This window comes from Grammomys surdaster, unplaced genomic scaffold (genome assembly GCF_004785775.1).
Source record: "Grammomys surdaster isolate TR1022 unplaced genomic scaffold, NIH_TR_1.0 126248, whole genome shotgun sequence".
NCBI lineage: Eukaryota > Metazoa > Chordata > Mammalia > Rodentia > Muridae > Grammomys > Grammomys surdaster.
The window spans coordinates 7,099,406-7,121,809 of NW_021621048.1; the positions used below are offsets into that span (position 1 = coordinate 7,099,406).

The 22,404-nt window shown below is 40.8% G+C and overlaps 1 protein-coding gene across 1 annotated transcript in view; it reads right to left on the reverse strand.

Moving 5' to 3' along the window:
* Window positions 1–13,903: 13,903 nt before the first annotated feature.
* Window positions 13,904–22,404, reverse strand: part of Slc25a36 (solute carrier family 25 member 36) — a 35,867-nt gene continuing 27,366 nt past the window's right edge. The window contains exons 6-7 of the mRNA XM_028758969.1: window positions 18,212–18,501; window positions 13,904–17,671 (exon numbers count right to left, since the gene is read on the reverse strand). Coding sequence (XP_028614802.1) covers window positions 17,478–17,671; window positions 18,212–18,501 — 484 coding nt within the window. The 3' untranslated portion in view covers window positions 13,904–17,477. The remainder of the gene's footprint in view (window positions 17,672–18,211; window positions 18,502–22,404) is intronic.

Genomic DNA, 22,404 nt, shown 5'->3' on the forward strand with positions numbered 1-22,404 from the left:
CCTTCCTTCCTTCCTTCCTTCCTTCCTTCCTTCCTTCCCTCCCTCCTTCCTTCCTTCCTTCTTAAGACAGGGTTTCTCTGTGTAGCCCTGGCTGTCCTGGCCTTGAAACTCAGAGATCCACTTGCCTCTGCCTCCTGAGTGCTGGAGAATTCAAGGTGTGCACCACCACTTGCAGCTCCTCTTTATCTTTCAGTATGGCCTGGGCTGTGCAGAACTTGAGGTTTTGTTCCCCTTGTCCACAGACGCCAAATAAATATGCAATTAACTGACTTAAATGGTTTCTCATTGTTTTCATATATATATTTCATTTTCCAATCAAGAAAAATGCTTTCTTTGCCCATTATTCCCTTTCCAAAGCTGTTTGTATTTTGTTTCTCAAACCAAGAATGTCTGAGATCCAAAGAAGTTCCTCTGAGCACGGACAGGTTGTTTGGGTTGAAGGAAGCTACATCATGTGCGCTCCTCCACTTGGGGCTGTGAAGGATGCTGCGATCTGGGCCTTCCTCTGTGCTTCAAGCCTTCACATAGCGCTTATCAAATTGTATACTCAAAGCAGCCCCTGCTCTCAGCATCAGTTTTATAGTCGGGAAAACAGAAAATAACCTCCTCAAGTTTCCAGAGCAAGTGATGGACACTGAGTTTGAAGAAAACCCATTGAAACTGGGAAATCATGTGACCAATGGGTCTCTGGTTGTTTGAATGTCTTTGTCCTCTTCCACATTTCACATGGGGACACAGAGTGCACTGCCTCGTTGAGTATAGTAGCGTTCTGGGCACCATGGGCCGGACTTCCTGTCCTTGGTTTCTGTCTCATTTCCTAAATATAGAACTCCAGGAGCACATTGTAAATCCAGACTCTTCCTCAAGACCTGTCCAAAATGGCGCACTGGCTAGAGCTGGCTCTCTCCAGGGTATAGTACGAGCACAGTTCAGTGGTCTTTTCACCATATGCACCTGAGAGTTCTGAACAAAGTTCCAAATGCCAGCCAGCTCTACATGGACAACTCTAATCAGCAGATACTTGATGATCTAAAAAAAAAGGGGGGGTCAACATGAAAATAATGACTGCATTCTATGCTTCCCTGGGCTATGACTACAGTCTCACAGAGTGATGGATAAGAGAGAGGCTGGGATGGCTACTGAAGGCCTGGGCTCTTCTCTTCTGTCCCACCTGCTTTCAACTGAAACCCCCCAGGGAACGAAGAGGAAATTGCACCAATAAACACAATATTACTTTAAATCCTTGGTTTCCTGAGTGACATGGCACAGTATTCAGCTAATGCTGCTCAAGTCTGTGTGAAATCCCATCCCAGGAAAGAGGGAGATGAGGCGGGTAGTTGTTTGGGTTGAAATTAGATAAGACTGAAATTGTTTTAAAAGATATAGTGTCGATGTTTTGTAGACCCCTTTTCTGAGAGACGGGAAATCTGGGAATACTTGGCTGCTACTTCCAACACTACAATCTCATTCTAGCTAAATTAGAACATTCATTCATAAGCTAGTGAATATGCAACACAAATCTGGATATAGTCAACCATGCTAATAGTATGGGGTCTTGCTCATTGGTTCGTTTTGTGACTCTAGGTCTCACACTGAAGCGAAGGACAATCTGAAACTCAGTATGCACCCCCTGGCTGCCCTCAAACTTGTGACAATCTTTTATAAGTGTTGGGGTTACAGGCATGAGCTACCACACCAGCCTAATAAAATGATACTACTGGGTAAATGCCTAATGGTAAAAATTTTTATTCAAACTACATTTAATTGGCCTTTACTACAGAAGACTGTAAGATAATCCCTTATTTCCTTTGTGTTCCGGTGACTACAACTTTTCAGACTTCTGAGATCAATGCATGATGCTGTCCCCAGGTTCTGCAGGCTCCTGGTGCCTGATCCTGAGGGCAGGGAGAATCTACTAGAAGACCAGATAGCAGCTCCAAACCCCGCAGCAGCCTTTGAGAGTGAATGGCACCTTTCTCAGGCCAGGTCCTAAAGCCTTTTCAGCTAGGAACAAGGAGAGGCATTGGGCTGGATGGCTTTCTCTGAATCATTTTTTATCAAATTCAAAAACCACGGTGCCCTGGTAACTGTTTTCTAATTGTTTCAGAAATTACCAGCTCTTTAAATACCTTCGGATAGTACCATCGAGTTGTGTAGAGGACAAAGCCCCTCCCACAAAAAGCCTGGCAACCTGACTTTGGTTCTTGGGGCCCACAGTAGAAAGAAAGAACTGAAAGTCGTCGTCTGACCTTCACACATGTGTGCCGTGGCACATATGCTCACACACACATCATATGCATGTAGATACACACATATAAACAATAAATAAAAGTAGAAATTAAAAATACCCTGTAACAACATGATACTGTTCCTGAGGTAACTCTTCCCTCTTGGAACATCAAGGTAAGCATACGGACAAAATAAGACTATAAGTGTGGGTTATTCTTCACAAGAGCTAGCCTGTGCTCTAGAAAATATCAATGTCTCAAATGGAAGACTGAGAGGGATCTCAGAGAAGGGTAAAAAGATGTGATAGCTATATGGGACTGTGAACTGGTCCTTTCTCAACAGGCACAATTGAGAATGTGTTCAACACGATAGCTATACTGCCTGATACCGGTTTTCCTGAACTTGATCATTATTATATTGTGGTTGTATGAAACAATGTGCTGAGCTGGAGAGATGGCTCAGCGGCTAAGAGCACTGACTGCTCCTCCAGAGGTTCTGAGTTCAATTCCCAGCAACCACATGGTGGCTCACAACCATCTGTAATGAGATCTGATGCCCTCTTCTGTTGTGTCTGAGGACAGTTAAAGTGTACTCATATAAATAAAATAAATAATATATTTTTTAAAAAGAACATGCTGATTCTTATTAAATGCTCAAAACCAAAACGAACCAAGGTGGGGGCTACTTAGAAGGAAAATCTGAGTAAAAATACATAAGTGACCTGCACACTGTAGTTGTGCTGATTTAATCTTATCCTTGTCCAGCTTACAAATGAAAAAGACTCAGTCTATGGTTACTCAGTTTGACAATTACTGGGAGGTCATCCCCTAATCTACTTTTCTAACTGCTGGCCTGGCTTCGTCCCCAGCGGTATACCCCATATACTTGGTGTTTCTCCTGGCCACATGCTCACGGTCCATCTCCTCTCCTGGCTGCTTCCTCCTTTCTCCATGTCCTTTCTTTTCTCTCCTCTCTCTGCAACTCTAACCAGGTAACTTCAAACCCACCTACCTCCAATTCTACCCCCCCCCCCAATTGGCTGTAGCCATTTTTATTTAACTAATAGTTGTAAATTAAGAAACAAGGTTTGCACAACAAAAGCTGGTAACTGAGAATTCACTCCTAGGCAACTAGACCTTTGGGTGAGAGGCCAGGTCTTTTAAATTCAGACTTCATTTTAGAGAAGCTGCTAGGTTTACTCCCAATAAGATGAGCATCTTCAGACTATTTCTACAACAAACCTGCACCCCAGGTTACAAGGCCACCCCCTGCCTAATGCAGAGGGAAATAGAAATTAAGTTTCTGATGACTCCCAGCACCAGCCAATTATGTTAAAGGCCACGGTAGCTTTCCAATTAGATGCTTGCACACTTAACCCCCACTTGCTGCTTACTATAAAGCCTTGCCCCATAGATATTTGGGGCTCCCCCCACCAAAACTGTCCTGTGTGATGGTGGTATGTTGGAAGGGCCCCAAGCTAGCATGAATAGAATAAAGACCCTGTTGTGAGTTGCATCAGATCAGTTCCTGTCTGGTTTTTGGGGATCACTTCTCTTCCCTGGCACTACAGGATCTTCTTTCTTTTAGAATGGAAAGTAATTATTTTTAAAAGATATATAGCTATTCCAGGTACCCATTTGTTTAGGGGCAAACTGTGGTCATTTATACTTTTCAAGAAATTGTCCCATTTCATCCCATTTCATGTAATCGTAAATATATATATATATATATATATTAACATCAAGCCAGGCTTAGGATCCCCTTATTATCTTATTAAATCCATGCAGTATCAGTAGCAATGCCATTTCTCTCATTTTTGGCTTTGGTAATTTGGCCCCCTCCTCAAGGTTGCTGTTGTCTTTCCCTCTTCCCCCTCTTCCCTCCCTCCCAACCCCACTTGCTACTTACTATAAAGTCTTGACCCAATAGACATTCAAGGCTCCTCATCACCAAAACTGTGTGCTGGTGGTGCACTGAGGGGCCCAAGCTAGCTTGAATAAAAAGGCCCTACTGTGATTGCATTGGATTGGCTCCTGTTTTTTTTGGGGGGTGGGTGGGCTGGGGGGATTGCTAACTGGCACTACATGGGTACAGAATTTAGCATTACAGGACATAGTAACAGACCAAACCTCAACAGCACACTGTGTTGTTACTTTGACAAATGCTGTTTTGGATCTTTAGTGACTCCTTATGTTAAGGGTTTCGTTTCCCAGCTTTAGTGCTATTGAGAGGTGCTGGAGCCTTTAAGGGACGAAGCCTCTGGGAAGTAAGGTCACTGGATATGTCCTTTTTTTGGTTTTCTGTTGCTGTAATAAATCACTGGGACCTAGCTGGGGGCAACTTGAAGCAGAAAGGGCTTATTTAGTCTATAGCATACGGCCCATTGTGGAGGGAAGTCAGAACAAGTACTGAAGCAGAGAGCACGGAGGACCACTGTTTACTGGCTCAATTCCCCTGGCTTGTTCATCTAGCTTGCTTATATAATTCAGAATTACCTGCTCAGTGGTGAATCTGCCCACAAAGTCCCTCCATCCATTAGCAACCAAGAAAATGCCCCTCAGACGTGCCCACAGGCTAATATAATGGAATCAGTTCCTCAACAGAGATTTTCTTTTCCTGGGTATGTCAAGTTGACAACCAAAATTAGCTATCATAGGGTGTGTCCTTGTTGGAGGATACTGGGATCCTGCCCTGCACCCGCAACTCATGATTCTAGCTGCTATGAAGTCAGTGGTTTTCTTTCTTACTTGTGTACACTTGCCGAGATATTCTGTCCTGCCGTTGGCCCCAAAGCCATGGAACCAATCGACTGCTCACTGAAGCCTTCAAAACTACGAACCAAAAAATACACCTTGCTTGATATAAAGTGATTTTTCTCAGGTCACTGCAACACAAAGCTGTACAATACAACAAACTACCACCAACCTAGTGGCTTTAAGGAACCCAGGCTTACTGTCTTGTTGTCATGAAAGCCAAGGGCCTGAGATGGGCCCCACTAGGCTGCATTCCTTTTTGGAAACTCCAGCCTTTTTTTTTTTCTTTTTCCTTTTTCAGCTTCCAGAATTTGCCTGAATTCTTTGGCTCACAGCCTCCTTCATCTAAAAAAAACACAAAAAACCAAAAAACCGGTAAGCGCTGACTGAATCTTTCTCATAATATCTCTCTGGTTTTGATTCTTCTCGATTACAAAGACACTTATGACTGAATCGGGCTTGTCTTTAGCTTAAGGTCTGCTGATTAAGAGCCTTAATCCCTCCTTGCCATATATACATGTCCTGACATTAGGATGTGGACATTTTCAAGGACTCTGACCTAACACACGAGTGTGTGCTGTGTGCACGCACACACACAGTGTAAATGTATCAAGGTGTTAACAAATGAGTTAACAAATGAAGGACATAGATTAAACACTTCCTTAGATTTGATTTGTTTTTTTCAAGATGAAACATTTGGATAAAGGAAACCCCTCCCAATGATGGATGTTTCGAACAAGCACAAATATACAATCCATTATCTGAAATTCAAAAGTTCTTAAAAGTGACCGCCCCTCCCCCATTCTTTATAACCCCACACTACCAGGAACTTTACAGCCCTTTACTCCTCTGTCATGGCAACACATTTCACCGCAGAATGCCCCCAGCCTTTCTCTTGGTCCTCACTGCTTCCCCTCCCCCACCCCACCCCTGCTTATGTGCTGGGTGGGACCTGGGTCAGGGAGAAAGCCCTGTTCACCAGGAGATCCGTTAGCCAACCTGCCCAGGAGACAGGTAGGGTGCCGTCAGCGGATGGATAAAGGTGAGCTGGAGAGAACAGCTCCCCCAAAATGCTACACACCAGGCTGTTTCTGTAGGCATCATGGTAAAGTGTTTAGGAGTTTAGAGCTTCCCTGAGCTTAAAAAAAATACTGGGGGTCCAGAACCCTCACCCAGCAATAACGGGGTGAGACCTGGCAGTTCTTACAGAAAAGTGTGTTAGCAGCTCCTTCCTCAGTTTCCTTATTGTCTCTAGGCAGGTGCAATGCCACAGGGGAGAGTCCTGGAGATGGAGGACCTAGGCTTCTGGTCCCTAGAAACTAACCAGTGAGTGAATATCCTATTATTTAATATCTGAGTGAAGTCTGGGAGTAATTTGTTATATGGTGACAGAATAGAAAAATATTTTCTCCTGCCCCAGATGACTATCATCAAGAATTTGTTTACCATTCGCTTGGCTTTCATTTATCATATTGACAGGCACCTGCTTGCCTAGATACTTGGTTGTGTTCTTCGGGTTTGATCTTTCAGTCCTGGCTTGCTTTTCTGTTTACCATTATGATTTACTTTTCATATTCAAAATCAGGCTCCTGGACAGAGTCAGGCTGCTCTTGGAGTTCATTCATTTTCCCTCATGTGAATTTCTCCATTCTCCTGTTCTTGGACAGAGAGAGTGTTTTCAGTGTTTTGCTATGGCAACCAGGCTGCTATGAACATTCTTGTGTGACTCCTGGAACATCTGAGCTATGTTTTCTCTAGGGTCTGTGTCTAGGAGCGAACTGGCCAGCTTATATGCTATTAGCATCAACTGTAGAATGCATACTTTTCCCAGTGTTGATACAGTCTCACTTTAGTAATTCCAGCACCTAAGAATTTCTTTGTCCCTCATCCATTTGATATTGTCTGATTTATTAGTCTTTGCACTTTTGAAAGATTTAAAATCACATTTCACTGCAATTTAACTTTCTGTTTCCTAATTGCTAAGATGAACCCCCCCAACACACATTTATTATGGTATATTAGGTTTTATTCTCCCGTAAAATGCCCACTTATGACCTTTGTCCAGATTTGTATTGGGTTGCCTTTAATGGACTGATTCATAGAAGTTTTTATGTGTTCCAATTCTATCCCTTGACAGTTGTATACATTGCAAATATTTCCAGGCTTTGGATTAGATTTTCTTTTTTGTGAAGTATTTTGAGGAAAAGACATTCTAAAATTTAATGTAGACTAATTTACCAGTCATTTCCTGTCTGGCGTGCACTTTAATGTTGAGCACAGAAAAACCCTTTCCTCCACTAGTTTACAGGGACTTTTCTCCCATGATTTCTTACAGTTGTAAAAGGTTAGCCTGTCACATTTAACCCACCTGAAGGGGGATTCTAGGACATGAGGTGTTTACCAATTGGTGATGACTATTCAGTTTGCTATCTTCTCATGTGGATAACCACAGAGCCAGTACCATTTTGTTGGATGGTCCATCCAGTTTTGTTCTATTTCTGATCCAATGAAGTTTCTTTTGTTTTCTTTTCCTTTTCTTTGTCAAGTGTTTTGTTATGTAGTCCAGGCTGGCTTCAATCTCTGAACCTTCTGCCAGGCCTTCCAAGGACTGCGATGGCAGGCGTTCACCACCACACCCATCTTCCAGTCAAGATTCTGCTTTAAGCATGGGAGTCTGCTCTTGGCTCTGCCTTCAGCTCCATTGTTTTGTATATCCCTGTATTCAAGCCATATGGTCTTTAATTATCCCAAAACTTTGTAACTACAATGTCACTCTCTCCTCACCTCTGTACAAGCATCCAAGCTGTTTGGGCCTTTTGTTCTACTGTGTATTTTGGATTTTTATGTATGCAAGGGTATATGTACTCTCATATGCCTGAGTGCATGTGGAGGTCAGAGGTCAGTCTCAGGGGTTCTTCCTCCAGAGACTTACACCCTTTTAAGACAGGATCCCTCTCCCACTGAGACCTAGGGCTTGATGATGCTCAGGGATCCATCTCCTGAGTGCTGGGGAAATATTTTAAAACCAAGGAAAATGCCCTGTCTCTAATTTGCTAAAAATTGTGAACAAACACCAGGTTTTGCTTTTCCATAAGGATCATGTTTTTTCTTGGTTAAACTTCTAGTGTAGTAAATTTACACTGACACCTTATTTAACAATAAATGAACCTGGGATTCTTGGGATTAATCCAATTTTGTCACGACTTGCTATCTTTCTTTACAAAATACCATGGATAGAGCTGGTGAGATGGCTTCGTGCTTAAGTGTACTGCAGCTCTTGCAGAGGTCCAAATTTTGGTTCCCAACATCCATTTCAAACAGTGCACAACCACCTCTAACTCCAGGTCTAGGGGGTCTGATTCTCTCCTCTGACTTCTGCCAAGTAGCTGCATACATGAACACACACGAATAACAAATACTTTTTTTTTAATGTCATGAGTTTGAGGCATAGATCAGATTTGTAATCCTAGCATTCAAGAGACAGAAGCAGGTGGCTGTTCAGCTTGAATCCAGCCTGGTCTACATAAATAGTTCCAGGCCAGACTGAGTTACAGAGATCCTGTCTCAAAAGAAACCAAAAAGACTTTTAAAAAGCCAGGCGTAACCTCAGCTTGCCACGAGTCCAGGAGTGAGAGTGGCCTGCAGCTTTTCGTATCACTTTCACTAAGGTATAACTAATCAGAAAGAAGACTGTGCAGAGGACAGCCTGTTTGCTACCCTCTGGGAGAATGTGTAAATCTGGAGTGATCTAGGCTAAAACCTTCAGGGATACTTGTATGTGCTGACAGGTATTGATAGTTTGGGTGAGTCTTATAATTTGCAATTTTATTAACATTTCCGTGATTATACAATTAAGATGAGCTGCATTTTGCTCAATTCTTTTTCTTTGTAACAGAAATCCAAAATCTATTGATTGAAGCAGGTTTTATTTATTTATTTATTTATTTATTTATTTATTTATTTATTTATTTTGTACACCAGAGGTAGGTTCTCCAGAGGGTTGTGGAAGCTCCACTATGCTCCTGGCAACCAGATTCCTTTCTTTCCACTCAGTCCCACAGCATTTGCTTCTGACTCCCTTGTCACTGGTGGTTGGCTTCAAGCATGATGGTCTCATTCCAGGCAAGATGAAGTAAAGGGAACAAGATGCAGACAGTTGAGACAGTCACGTTGGTCTTTATCCGTTGTCAAAACTGTGGAGAAGAGCACACTGAGTATACAAACGTCATGCATCTGAAAAGTACAAATGCATGGACTGGGACAGCTACTACCAAGCTCTCCGACTGCTCTAGCCAAGGCTCAGTGATTAACAGCTGAAAAGCAAGAATGACAACCAGAGAGATGAGTAGCAGCACAAAAACAATCAGCTTCAAAGACTAAACACCTAACCAAGATATGTCTGGTATGTCCAGGCCAGGGGTGTGATTGGGAAGGAACAGGATCCTAGATCGGGTCATCTAGGTGTGACGCCTCTGGAAAACGTAATTTCCTACCCTAGTGCTCAAAATAGGTACAAAGTAATCTACTTCACAGAGATGGAGGCATCCTGGGTCCAGCAGCACGGATCTGTCAAGTCTGATCTAGCTATTGCTGCCACCTAGTGGCCGTCTTCTTTTAATGGCGGCCGAATCTAAGCATGGTGCCATTCCTTGAGGCCAGGAAACCACTGAGAAGCTGGATGCATCCCCAGTTGTGAATTAAGAATGTGGTCTGCATGTCAAACTACCGCCACATCAAAGGGAAAAAAAGTGAGAATTGGACCTATGACCACAGGCCTCTTGTATCACGCAGTGTACCACACCTAAGCTTCTAGCCTTATAAAGGTCTTTGCAATGGTTAATGAAGGTACATCTGAAGACTTAGCATACAAGTAACACTCAAAAGTAGCATATACACACTACAGATGAAAGATTATGTGGTTCTTCTGCAGGTCTGGTGACAGTAACACATGGTCTAAGGGGTTGAGTCACTCAGGGATTTGCAACTTTTAGGCTCTGCAAACATAAGTGCCTATTTGAATTATAAGATCTATTTGCCACAATGGCTTTTTATGTCTAGATGCAAGAGCCACCAGTTTAGTCAATGGAATTGATTGTCATCATTTAGTGAAAAATTGGAACTTGTTTCCTAAAAAACAGGTTGGGATATGATGGTTTCTCAAAGACCCAGTTGTGGTTCTGGCCCACTTTCAATGGTAACTGGACAGATACAGGAAACTCATGTTCTAAAAGGGGTGTGGTAACCAGATACCAGTCCTTTCAAAGATGGAGGTTTGTGTTTTACTCAGTATAGAGTCACTGAAACCTACATTAAGAACTAAGGGGAATCTAGAATGTGGCTCTGAGACCACCCGCAGTGTTAGGGGCTGGAATTTATACCAGCAGCTGTCATCCCAACACCTCTGCAGGAAGAGCCACACTGAGGTCTGGGGCTGCCTCTGAAACACAAAGGAAGCAGCAGCTTTGAGTAGTCTGTGATGATCAGATGTGGTGATCGAAGATACCCTGTGCTGACTCATTTTAGAGACTTTGGCATTTTCTCTGAGCAGTTATAGCTCTTGCTTGCTGCCTGCCCTTCAGGCATCTGTACTTTTTCCAGATGCTCGGATGCTTCTGGTCATGCTGACTGGAGTTTTTACACTTTTTATCTTTTATCTATTTAAAAGGTGTAGCTGTTCGTGTTACAGAGGTTTCTCATTTTCTACTTGACAGCTTTATCACTTTTATTTCCTTTTTTTCTATTTAGGGATTAATTTGATCTTTTCCTAGTTTCAGGTAGCAGCTTACAGCATTGATTTCACGTTCTCCTCCTTAGAGCAACAAACAGTTCAAGTTGTTCTCTACCCTTTGGGGCATATTCTTTTCTGAAAGTTTTGAAACTTTTTTACATTGTTTACTTCAAAATTGTTTGCTTGACAAATGTCATAATTTCTTCTTTGATGCATGTGTTACTTAGAAACAATGCTGCTTAATTTCAGTGTATTGGTAAGGCTATTCCAGATATCTTTCTATATTCCCTTCTAAAGTTTCTTAAACATTTATTCTCACTTCCTGCCACCCAACACATGGTCCACCTTGAATACATTATATTCATTGTCTAGAGTGTTCTATAAATGTCAACTAGATCAAGTTGGTTGAATGTTGCTTATAACAAGTATGTATCTAGTGATTTGTGTGTGTGTCAAAATGGTGCTGATACATTCAACCTTTTAGATTTTTTAGACATTTTTATTCTTTTTAGGTAAGTTTTGATGTGTATGCATGTTTGCTTACATGTATGTGTGTACACTGCATGTATGTCTGTTGCCTGTGAAGGCCAGAACAGGGCGTTGGAATGCCTACAATTGGAGTCACAGACTATTTTTGTTGGTTTGAGACAAGGTTTCTCTGTGTAGTCCTGGGTGTCCTGGAACTTACACTGTAGAGCAGGCTGACCTCAGAGACTCTCTGCCTCCCAGTGCTGGGATTAAAGACATGCACTACCATGGTCCTCTACAAGGGCAGTCAAGTGCTTTTAACTGCTGAGCCATCTCTCCAGGCTGACATTTTTATTTCTATTATAAGCTTATTTATAGAAAGATCTTAACATCCACAGGATAAGGCCCCACATCAATCCACAGAACCTACACTGCGATCTATGCCACCACACACCTGGTAACAGGGGGAAACTTGGTATCCATGGGATAAAGTCTACCTTGGCCTGCAAAGCGGCATTAACCACCTGTATTGCAGAAGTTTATGTGGGTGCCACTCTGGAAAACTCACAGTAACTTAAAAGAGCAAACAAATGAGTACAGACAGAGATGGGTCCATTGTCCCACTGGTTTTTATTTACTTTATCCTCTTCTACTTGGTTGTTGTGCACACCCAAATACATATAATAATTTTTTAAAGAGAAACTACAGGGCATGTACAAACTCATGGCTACTATACCCCACCACACAGGATGATGAATGAATAACTGAAACCAGGAAGGAAATTTTTAAAAAATCCCTAGAGGAAAATAAAAACATTCCAAATCCATGGAAAAATAATGAAGGTGGTCTTAAGAGGGCAGTTTGTAGCTATCAGTGCATACAGTAAGAAGTTAAAGACATTGCAAATGAATTACTTAATGATACAACTTAGAGCCTTGGGAAAATAAAAACAAGCCAAATCCCAAATCAGTATGTGGGAAAAAGTATTGACATCAGGGCAGAAATCAATGAAACAGAAACAGCAACAGAAAGTACTAGGAATCAATGAAACAAAAATTTGGTTATTTAAACAGCTAAATGCAGCTGTTAAACCCTCAGCTAGTCTAACAGAAGAAATAGGAATTATTAAAGGAAGGAAGGAAGGAGGGAAGGAGGGAGGGAGGGAGAAAAGAAAGGAAGGAAGGAAGAAGGAAAGAAAGAAAGAAAGAAAGGAAGGAAGGAAGGAAGAAAGAAGGAAAGATAAAGTCCGTTGGTAGTGGCCCACTCTGGAGGCAGAGGAAGGTGGGTTTCAGTGAGTTTAAGGCCAGCCTGGTCTACAAAGTGAGTTCCAGGACAGCTATGGCTATACACAGAGAAATCCTGTCTCAAAAAAGTAAAATAAATAAATTAAGTAAATATAAGTAAACAGGTGAAAAGGGAGCCCTCATGGCCATGTGCTCATGATCTACCGACTCCATGGCAACTTCTTCCTTCTCTCTTGGGCTCTCTGAGACCCCCCAAAAGCCTGGGGATCTGAAGCCCCACCTACCTCTCTTCTACCCAGCTGTAGCTGTAGGAATCTTTATTCAACCAATAGTTTTAAATTAAGGTGTAAGGTTTGTACAACAAAAGCTGGCATGTGTGAGAATTCACTCACCTTGAGGCAACCAGACCTTGGGATACAGAATTAAGTATTTGATACATAACAGCAGAGCAAACCTCCACACTAAGGTTGAAAAAGCATAAATCCAAATTCCTTTCCTTGACATTTAGTAAAACACAGATACGTCCCGACCCCTTAACAAGAGATATGAACTAAATCATACCAATCTCCGAGGCATACAACAGGACAGACCTGACCTGGCTTCTATGCCTGTGAGAACATGTACACTCGGGAAACTTAAAACCTGACAACTGTGAAGTAGGTAGAACTTGGAGCACAATCAGTTAAAAACAACTCCTGGTTAATGTGTATGTGTGGGCGGTCGAGTGCCATGGTATGCACAGGGAAACCAAAGGATAACTGCAGGAGTTGGTTTTTCCTCCCGCCATGTGAATCCCACTCAGGTGGCCAGACTCGGCAGCCAGCACCTCCACCTGCTTAGCCACCTTGCCTGACCACTAGCATTGTGTTTACCCACACCCCCTACTATGTATGGACTCACCTGGTTATTCTACAAGCTCTTTGGCTTAAAAATTATTAACTTTCTTGAAATCTATGATTAGAACAAAAAAGTTAATGTAAAAATGTCACTACCTAGATAGAGTACACCAATTTAATAATCTAACCAGACCGGTATTGTTCAATGTTGTATGATTTGATTTGTTTTTGTAAAGCACTGGACTTAAACATCAATAGATTTGTAAGAACACACACCAACAGATACAAGTTATGAAAGAATTACACTATCTGACCTTTTGATACCCACAGATATTATCAGGTTTAACAGGCAGAAAGTTTTCTGCATGAATAAATGAGTAAATATATAGCTCAAAAGAGCAATGGACGGGCAGTGGTGGCGCACGCCTTTAATCCCAGCACTTGGGAGGCAGAGGCAGGCGGATTTCTGAGTTCGAGGCCAGCCTGGTCTACAGAGTGAGTTCCAGGACAGCCAGGACTACATACACAGAGAAACCCTGTCTCGAAAAACCAAAAAGAGCAAAGCAGTCTGTTCTACACACAGCATGATGCCAGTACAATGATTATATCTTCACCATTACAAAATATTAAGATACATATTTTAAAAACAAGTTTTCAAAAGCATATTTTAATTTTTGAATTTTAATTCAAGTACAAGTCAGCTAGTTAACATAAACAGAACATAAATGCACATAATTTGCAGCCATGTACAAAAACGCAACAATAGCAACACTCACATGAATAGGCAAAACTCATCAGCTCTTTTAAAAGCTGACTACACTGTGAGTGATTGGTATAATTTAATTCACATCCACTGGGGTACATTCAGAAAGTTGAGCATAACTGATCAGAACTAGTCCTTTAGTTTCTAAAATGGATAGCATAAAAATCCAGGTGCAATTAAGGAGAAACAAAGTTATAGGGGAGAAGGTACACGAGGGGGCAGAAGCACTCCTTATTTTATATAGTAAAATTCTGTCTCAGTTACCCAGAAAAACCGATTTTCTTAGGAATGTTCAAAGTCACGGTAAAGGAGGACGTCGGGCTGTGTGTCAGCCCCACAGGCCCCTACCCATCACACTGGCAGTCTGGACAGACCAGCATGTGAACTGAGAAGTATGAAGAAAAGTCCTCAGAGAAAGGGGGGACTGATTTCTACCACTTATAAGTTCTTTAAACTGAAATCATTAGTCCATGGTGATTTTTAAAGGCCAAATATGTTTATGAGACTTTAGAAAATGAACATTTATTCTGAATACTCCAAACTGTGCTCATCTCTGCTACCGCAAGCAGACATTCAGGATTATGACACAAAGGGCCAGGCTGTGTGACCGACCTAACAATGCTGTCATGGTATCAGAATTACAAGCTAGCTTGAGCCTCTCTAATGAATTAGGTTGCTTCTACACAGCTGTACAATGAGAACTGGAGCAGAGTTCATGAGCGTGGAGGGAGGGGCAGGCAGGCCTGTAACGCTGGCACTTAGTAGGCAAAGGCAGGAGAATCGAGAGTCAAGGTCATCTTGAGCAACAAGAGCCCCTATCACCACAAAAATAAAATAAACAAACAAAAGTTGAAGAAAAAGCCAAACCGAACCAATGACAGAGGTTTGGTGGCGATCGTTCCTTGGAAACTTAAAGCACTGTATGGTATCCCACTACAGCTTGGCAATTCACCAATGGGATTATCCACATTTCAAGCATTTGAGCCACAGCAGTTACTGCTGTGTGAAGGGTTGCTTCTAGTAGCTATTGCTTCAGCCCGACTAAGTTCAATTTTCTGAGAAGACTGCAACAAAAGTATACAAGGTCCACCCTAGCTCTTTAAGACATTAAAAAAAAAGATTATCTGATTGAAAACAAGTTTTTTTAAAAATCCAATGCTCTGAGTATGCACATTTTTTAAACATTACAATTAAAAATCTCCATATGAAGAAATATTTCATAGACAAACTATATATAACATACATATGATTTTCTTTTTTTGGATTATCTCTGTCATAAAGTAAACTATGGTAGACAACACTCAGGGAAAAAAACCAAAACAGACCTCCCTGCTCCTTTCCTGCGGTTGCTTTACAAGTAAACACTAAGACTCTAAAACACGCTTTCCTGCAGATCACATGCTAACTTTAAAAGCTGAGTACAATGCACTAGAGGTTAATGTAAGTTTTACTTGCAAAATACAGACTACTACATGTTCATCCCTGAAGGACACTTATCGTGATTTGCTATGACACCACAAGCTGTTCCTTGGCTGCTGGTTTTCATGTCATTCTTCATCATCAGAGATCTGTGTAACACAGGAGAACATGTCCTACATTCAACATAATAAAGTGTTATGGATCTTCACACAGCAAACGGCGCTGTATTAGGCAGTATCAATGGCACCTGAAGAGGCAAACACTATAGCCTGAGATCTTCTCTACAGATTTAAGTTAAACCCCCAGGTAGGGATTTATTTTTTGGTATGTTCCATGTAATAGATGTCAAAGCTGTAATAATTCCAAAGGTAACAATCTAAACTTGCCTTTGGTCTCCAAATAGATTGGAATATTTTTAATTCCAATTGAGCACCTCAAAAACATCCAGTTACTGATTCCAAGGAAGTCAAGGTGAGAAATTCAAGAGGGAATTAAACCTCATAGGTGACAACAGAGAAAGCTTTCAATGGCATGCGGCTTTTTGATTATAATGTGGCATTACACAGCACGCTTAAAATACTGTAAGATATCCAAAACATACCTAAAATCCAGAAAAATATTATCAACACTGCTTCTGCCTAATACATAACAATGTTAAAAAAAAATAACATGAATTCTCTCCTAATTCTTACCCCCTCAAAAGGCCACAAAGTGCATTCACAAAGTTATTCTGAAGAGAAAGCCATTGCACAAAATGTAAAGTTAAGGTACACTGAGGAGTACCACAGTAGAGTTTAATTGTAGAAGGTTTATACGCCAGTATAGCAACATCCATAGGAAAATCTATAGTATTGCAGCAAACACGTTTACAATGGCCATATATATTAAAGTATTCAAAGATGTTGCTGACTCAACAGCAAAATTTAAAAACTATTATCTTGTTAACACAATGAACTAAAACTAGCCTATGAGAGAGTACTTAGGGAACTAGAGCATTTGTTCAATGTAGCGCACTCACTTACAGGCTCTCTGCCAACTAAGATTCGATGGATCTGATAGCTGAAGGTGTCTTTTTGTAATATTTATATTGTCCTAAATATTAGTATCACTTCAAGGAGCCTATAAAGAGTAAGACTGAAAATTACCATTTCCTCTACCAACAAAGAATAACTCATACAGATGTGGAGATAATTCAAAGGTTAAAATTCTTAATGTAAAAGTAAGTAGAAAAATTTCAAGTCATTAGTTTTCCACTTTTAAAGTAAATAATATGTAGGTATGAGACTGTGATAATCATATTATGAATCAAAATTACAACGTCCATTCCTGAATCACATAATTGGAGAAGGTATGAAGATGCTCTCTCTGTCACTGAGTCAGTATCCACTAGCTTATTTTATAGTCTCAAACCATTAACTATGTGCATTTGATATGTTAAAGTCCATATTATGATGGATATCTTTTACCTGTGACCAGAATGTTGAAAATGTGAAGTACTTAGATACTATTTCACTGGCTGTCAAAATACAGTGGCTGATTATGGGTGTCAGATAACTGAAAACACTGTAACAGGCAGACCCTCCTGGGGACTGGTATTGAGGATCTACTTGTTATTTTACAGTATTGCAGGAGAAGTTCAAGTTAGTCATTTGAAACTACTATCTTTTGGAAAATTACAGTACAGATTATACTTAGGAATGATTTTGTTTAAATGACCAAAAATGTTCATGGAATTAACACTATATTCTGAATGTCATAAACCAGTAAAATAAAACTGGAGCTGGTGAACAATAGTAGAGAAAATGGCAATTTTGAGAAAGGAATGCTTTTCAAAGCATTCTCTAAGAGGCGCCCAGGGTTTCTTCACTGAAAGATTAATGTGGTGTGGTACCGTACTTCCTAAAACCAAACTTCCACTCAGCCATGTAGTTACATGTTTTCCAACTACTGTCTTCTGTCCACCATGCTGGCTTCAAGATTCCATGGTCCACTGTGATCTTTTGGTCTTCCTGCTCTGTAGCATGGCAGCCCCTGCTGCTATCCGTTGAGGAGGTAGACCACCAGTTCGTAGGTGGCCATCATAATGGCTGTGTTTGGAATCTGTCTCACCAGATGAGTTGTTAGACCACGGTAAAGAGACCCATAGCCTTCTTCTTGAACAATCAAAGATAATGTCTGAAAAAAAGATCTGTATTTTGTCCCTTCTTCACGTAGTCTTGTTCTTACAACTTCTGTTTAGGAAAACAAAAAAAAAAATCGTTTTACCGCAACATTACTGCTACCTTTTTACCCTCCTCCTACAGGGCACAGAGATGATCTGTCACTATAAACTCATGACAGTGGTTCAACGGATAGCTTACTGAAACCAATCGACTTGTATAAACACTAAACTAATACAGTCACATACACTAAGTAAGATATAAGGGTATAAAATAAGTACAGCCTGATGAACAAACACTATTCATAAATATAGTAAATATGAATATAGGATCTGTTAGAAGCAATTTTTTGGTGAGCATGCTTAATGTGCCAATATAAAATAATATAAAATTGCTTGGGTCCTTGTAATTTAAAGACTTTAAATCTGGCGTCCATTTCTGACATGCCCTTGGGCAAATTACAAGTTTTAACATTTCTTCTTGTTTTCCATTTAAAAATGATGGCATAATTAAGACTTAAAACTATTAAGAACAACATCTTCTTATATGGCAATTGAGCCTTGTATGCCCCAAAGGGATGCACTCACTCCTCTGGCCCAGCTACTCTCTCACCGTGTGGATATGCTATGGTTGTGGCACAGGTTTTTGAGGTGGCAGCAGCTAGCATCATTCTCACAAAATCCGATGCTTCTTTCACAGACTCCTCATCAGTTTCCATCACAGAAGCAGTCTTACATTCCAGTAGCTTTTGCTTTATACTTTCATAAATAACAAAATGGATAACTGTCTCTGATATGCCGGCATATGAGGCAGACATGCCCCTATAAAATCCTCTCAGTCCGTCTGTCTGATATACTTTACGAACACATTCAAAAGCACCCATTTGCTTTTCCCCACGATTCCTGAAAGAAATAAAAGGGAAAATATTACTGACATTAAGTACTACAAGATTTTTATTGAAGTTAACAAAATATGTATTTTTAAATATGGCATTCTACTAAACAATGGTCTTTTGTAAAAGCACTAAAAATTTCAAAATACATATTTATTAGATTTCTTATCTTTTCTTAAATGTCTTATTAGATGAATATCATGTTATTGTCTCACCAAAACCATTGATTGTCCAGCTTTCTGTATTCCTCAAAGGGATTCAGTGGAGAAAATAAATATTCAGCCAACTCTTTTAAGGAACTCCAGCCATGCTATAGTGTTGATCCAATTAAGACTCAAAAGTATCAAATCCCACTCTTACACTGACTGTTCTGGTTCTAAGAAGGCTAATTTTCCTTTGCATTTAGTGACATAAAACAATGAGGGTCAGCATTGTGGTATGCATTATAATCTGAGCACTCTGAGAAGCAAAGGCCAGTGGATCTTTTATGAGTTTGAGGCCAGCCTACTCCATGCAGTGAGTTCCAGGCCAGCCAGAGCTACATAATTAAGACTATCTCAAAAACCAAACTAACCTCGTCCCCAAAAGCCAAGGGAGGGGCAAAATATGATACTGCACCTTAAAGTAAGGATTATAGTTAGGTTTCTTTCAATTTCGAGGTCCATCTGAAAAGTTATCAGATAAATGTAAGCCAGACTCCCTTGTAGTAACCTGGTAAATAATGACTCAGTTCCTACATTTACAAAGTGATTACTCAGTACCTTTCCAAATATAATTTCTTTTAGTGCCACTTAAGGGTACTGTAGTTATTCTTAAAGAGTACAGACTTTACTCTTTCATATGTATGTATGTGTATAAACTTGTAAAAATACTGTAATAACTCTGATAGTATGTCACATTTTTAAAACCATGGGCTCTATTATCTGGATTACTTTTAGATCTTCGGCTTTTAGAAATAAACTCTGTAAAACTACAAAATTCAAGATTCCATTTAAACAACTAGTCAAAATGAAATAACTAAGCCATTCTCTTTCAAGTTTATAAGTGGCATATAATTCAACATGAAATATATGGAGAATGGATAATAGATAATTAACTATTATTATTGTAACCTACAGTATAGAACAGTATTTTCCAAAATACAAAACAAGGGAGAAGATGTATAAAGAACCTTAAGGTTAAAAATATACAATAGTTGACCACTACAGTAGTTGAACAAATGGCTCCCAGAGGCTCATGGTATTTGAATGCTTGGTCCTCAGTTAGGGGAACTTTAAATATTAGGAGGTGTAGTCTGGTTAAAGAAGGTATGTAGGAGGAAGTTTTGAAGGGAAAAATATCAGTGCGACTGGAGACCATTGTTGTGATGTTTTGGCAAAGAATGTGGCTGCTTTTTTCCCTTCACCTAAAAATGTAACTGGGCTAAATTAAAGTGTTTTGGATCAATATTGTTGGTAAAGGAGGTTTCAAGATAGCTTAGAGTGTACTGTGACATGTGGTTATAAGTGATCATTTTATGCAGAAAGGGGGCAAGCGGAACAAAGAGAAATATAGATAATACAGATGAAGAAAAAGAGCACCAGGAAATGTAATGTTCGAGTCAAGTTCTTTTTTTTCTTTTTCTCATTTTATTATTTACTTACATTTCAAATGTTATCCTCTTTCCCAGTTTCCTCTCCACAACCCTCCATCCCCTCCCCCTCCCCCACTGCTTCTATGAGGGTGCTCACTGGCCCAACCACTCTTGTCTCACTGCCCTAGTATTCCCCTCCGAGGGGGTCACTGAGCCTCCACAGGACAAGGTTCTCCCCTCCCACTGATGCCAGATAAGGCCATCCTCTGCTATGTATACAGCTGGAGCCATGGGTTCCTCCACGTGTACTCTTTGGTTGGTGGTTTAGTCCCTGGGAGCTCTGGTTAGTTGATACTGTTGTTCTTCCTATGGGGTTGCAAACCTCTTCAGCTCCTTCAGTCCTTCCCCTAACTCCTCCATTGGGGTCCCTGTGCTCAGACAATGGTTGGCTGTGAGCATCTGCATCTGAACTGGTCAGGTGTTGGTAGAACCTCTCAGGGGACAGTTATATCAAGCAGAACCAAATTCTTTGTTCAAAGAGATTAAATAGTTGGGTGGTGGTGGTGGTAGAGCATGAATGCCTTTAATTCTGGCACTCAGGAAGGAGAGACAGGTAGGCATCTGAGTTCAAGGCCAGCTTGGTTCATAGAGCAAGCTCCAGCCAGGACTACACAGAGAAACCCTATCTCCAAAACAAGGGGTGGTGGTAGTAGGGAGGGCTCAGTGGTTAAGAACACTGGTTGTTCTTCCCAGCACACACATGGTGGCTCATAACCTCACTGACTCCTGGTGAATCTTTTAACATGAAGCAGTATTTGCTCAACATAGCTTTGTTGAATGAATCAAACTTTTTTTTTTTTTTTTTTTTTTTTTTGTAAAACTGAAGTCAGTGGTAACTGAAGAAGTCTACTATCACAGGAATGCTACTTCCCAGCTCAGGGCTTTTTGTACATAGGTCACTGGATTGAGCAATGGTCCGTTCTCTAGACTAGCTACCAGGTAACTTATTTAGCTGTTGGGAGGCCCTTACAAGTAGGCATACAGGTAATAATCACTACTTTGGCTTGGTTAACCTATCATCCCCCAATAAAAAGCACATTAAACTCCAACATACATGCAGTTTTCTTATTTAGACTGTCTCATTTCAACTATTATATAGCTTTTGCTTTTGGTGGATCCACATTTCAAATGAAACAGAAGCACCAGCAAATACTCAACAGCTGGCCTTCAGTGCCAGAAAGTGCTATGCAGAATGCTGGGGAAGAAGTTTCAACCACAGATTTACTGGCTGTGGACTCAATATGCAACAATACTGATTGGCTAGGCAAGATGAACCTACTGGTGTAATATTGGCAGGTCTATTTCAGGAGACGCCCATCTGCTTTCTGACTGGATCAGACAGAGGCTTGCTTGCTCCAGAGAAAAGGTTTCACATTTGGTTCTGAAAACTGGTCAAACCCCCATGACTAAGTCGGGAAGTGATTGCTAAATGGACATGACAGGCCTGTCAGACTGTCTTCTGAGTAACCACACTCATGCCCACAGAAGAATGCTGCTGCTAGCTAAGAGAAGCTGCAGAGGTGAGCTGTGACTGCAGACTGTCAAAGGACAAAGAATTAACTGACGCATGTAAATGGTACGCCTGCATAACTAACCCCTTCCAAGACTCAGCAGATACTGTTGGAGGAAGAGGTGGAAAGAATGCAGAGACAGAGGGATGACACAGAATACTGAGTTCTAGTCATGAAATGAGGATGGTACTTAACTAGTGGCAGCCGTGATGACCTGCACAGGATCTCTACAAGACTGGCCAGTCAACACTGCTGAGGGCGGGGAAGGGGTTCGTAGAATGCCATTTTTTTCCTGAGGATTTAGGTGCAATTAAAGGTTGATGGGAGGACAGAATTTCTTCAGCGGTGTAGCTATTTTTTAAGGGGCCCACTCTCTTATAAACAAACCCATGGTTCCTGGAAATAACCCTAAACAAACTCAGAGTAGCACACACACAAACAACAAAAGGAGAAATGGACCTAGTATCACTGAGAATGGAACAGGAGAGAGAACGTACGTGTGTGTGTGTGTGTTAGAAATGCATCCTGTCCATGTGTGGAAATAAATGTAATCCCATCTCATTTTTGTGTATAAAATCAGCAGCCAAAAAAGGATAAACAAGAAAAGATGACCCAGCCCTGAGGAATTACAAATAAAAATTTATACATAAAAAAATTAGTCAATAAGAATAAAAACAACTTCTTCTTCTTCTTCTTCTTCTTCTTCTTCTTCTTCTTCTTCTTCTTCTTCTTCTTCTTCTTCTTCTTCTTCTTCTTCCTTCTCCCCCCC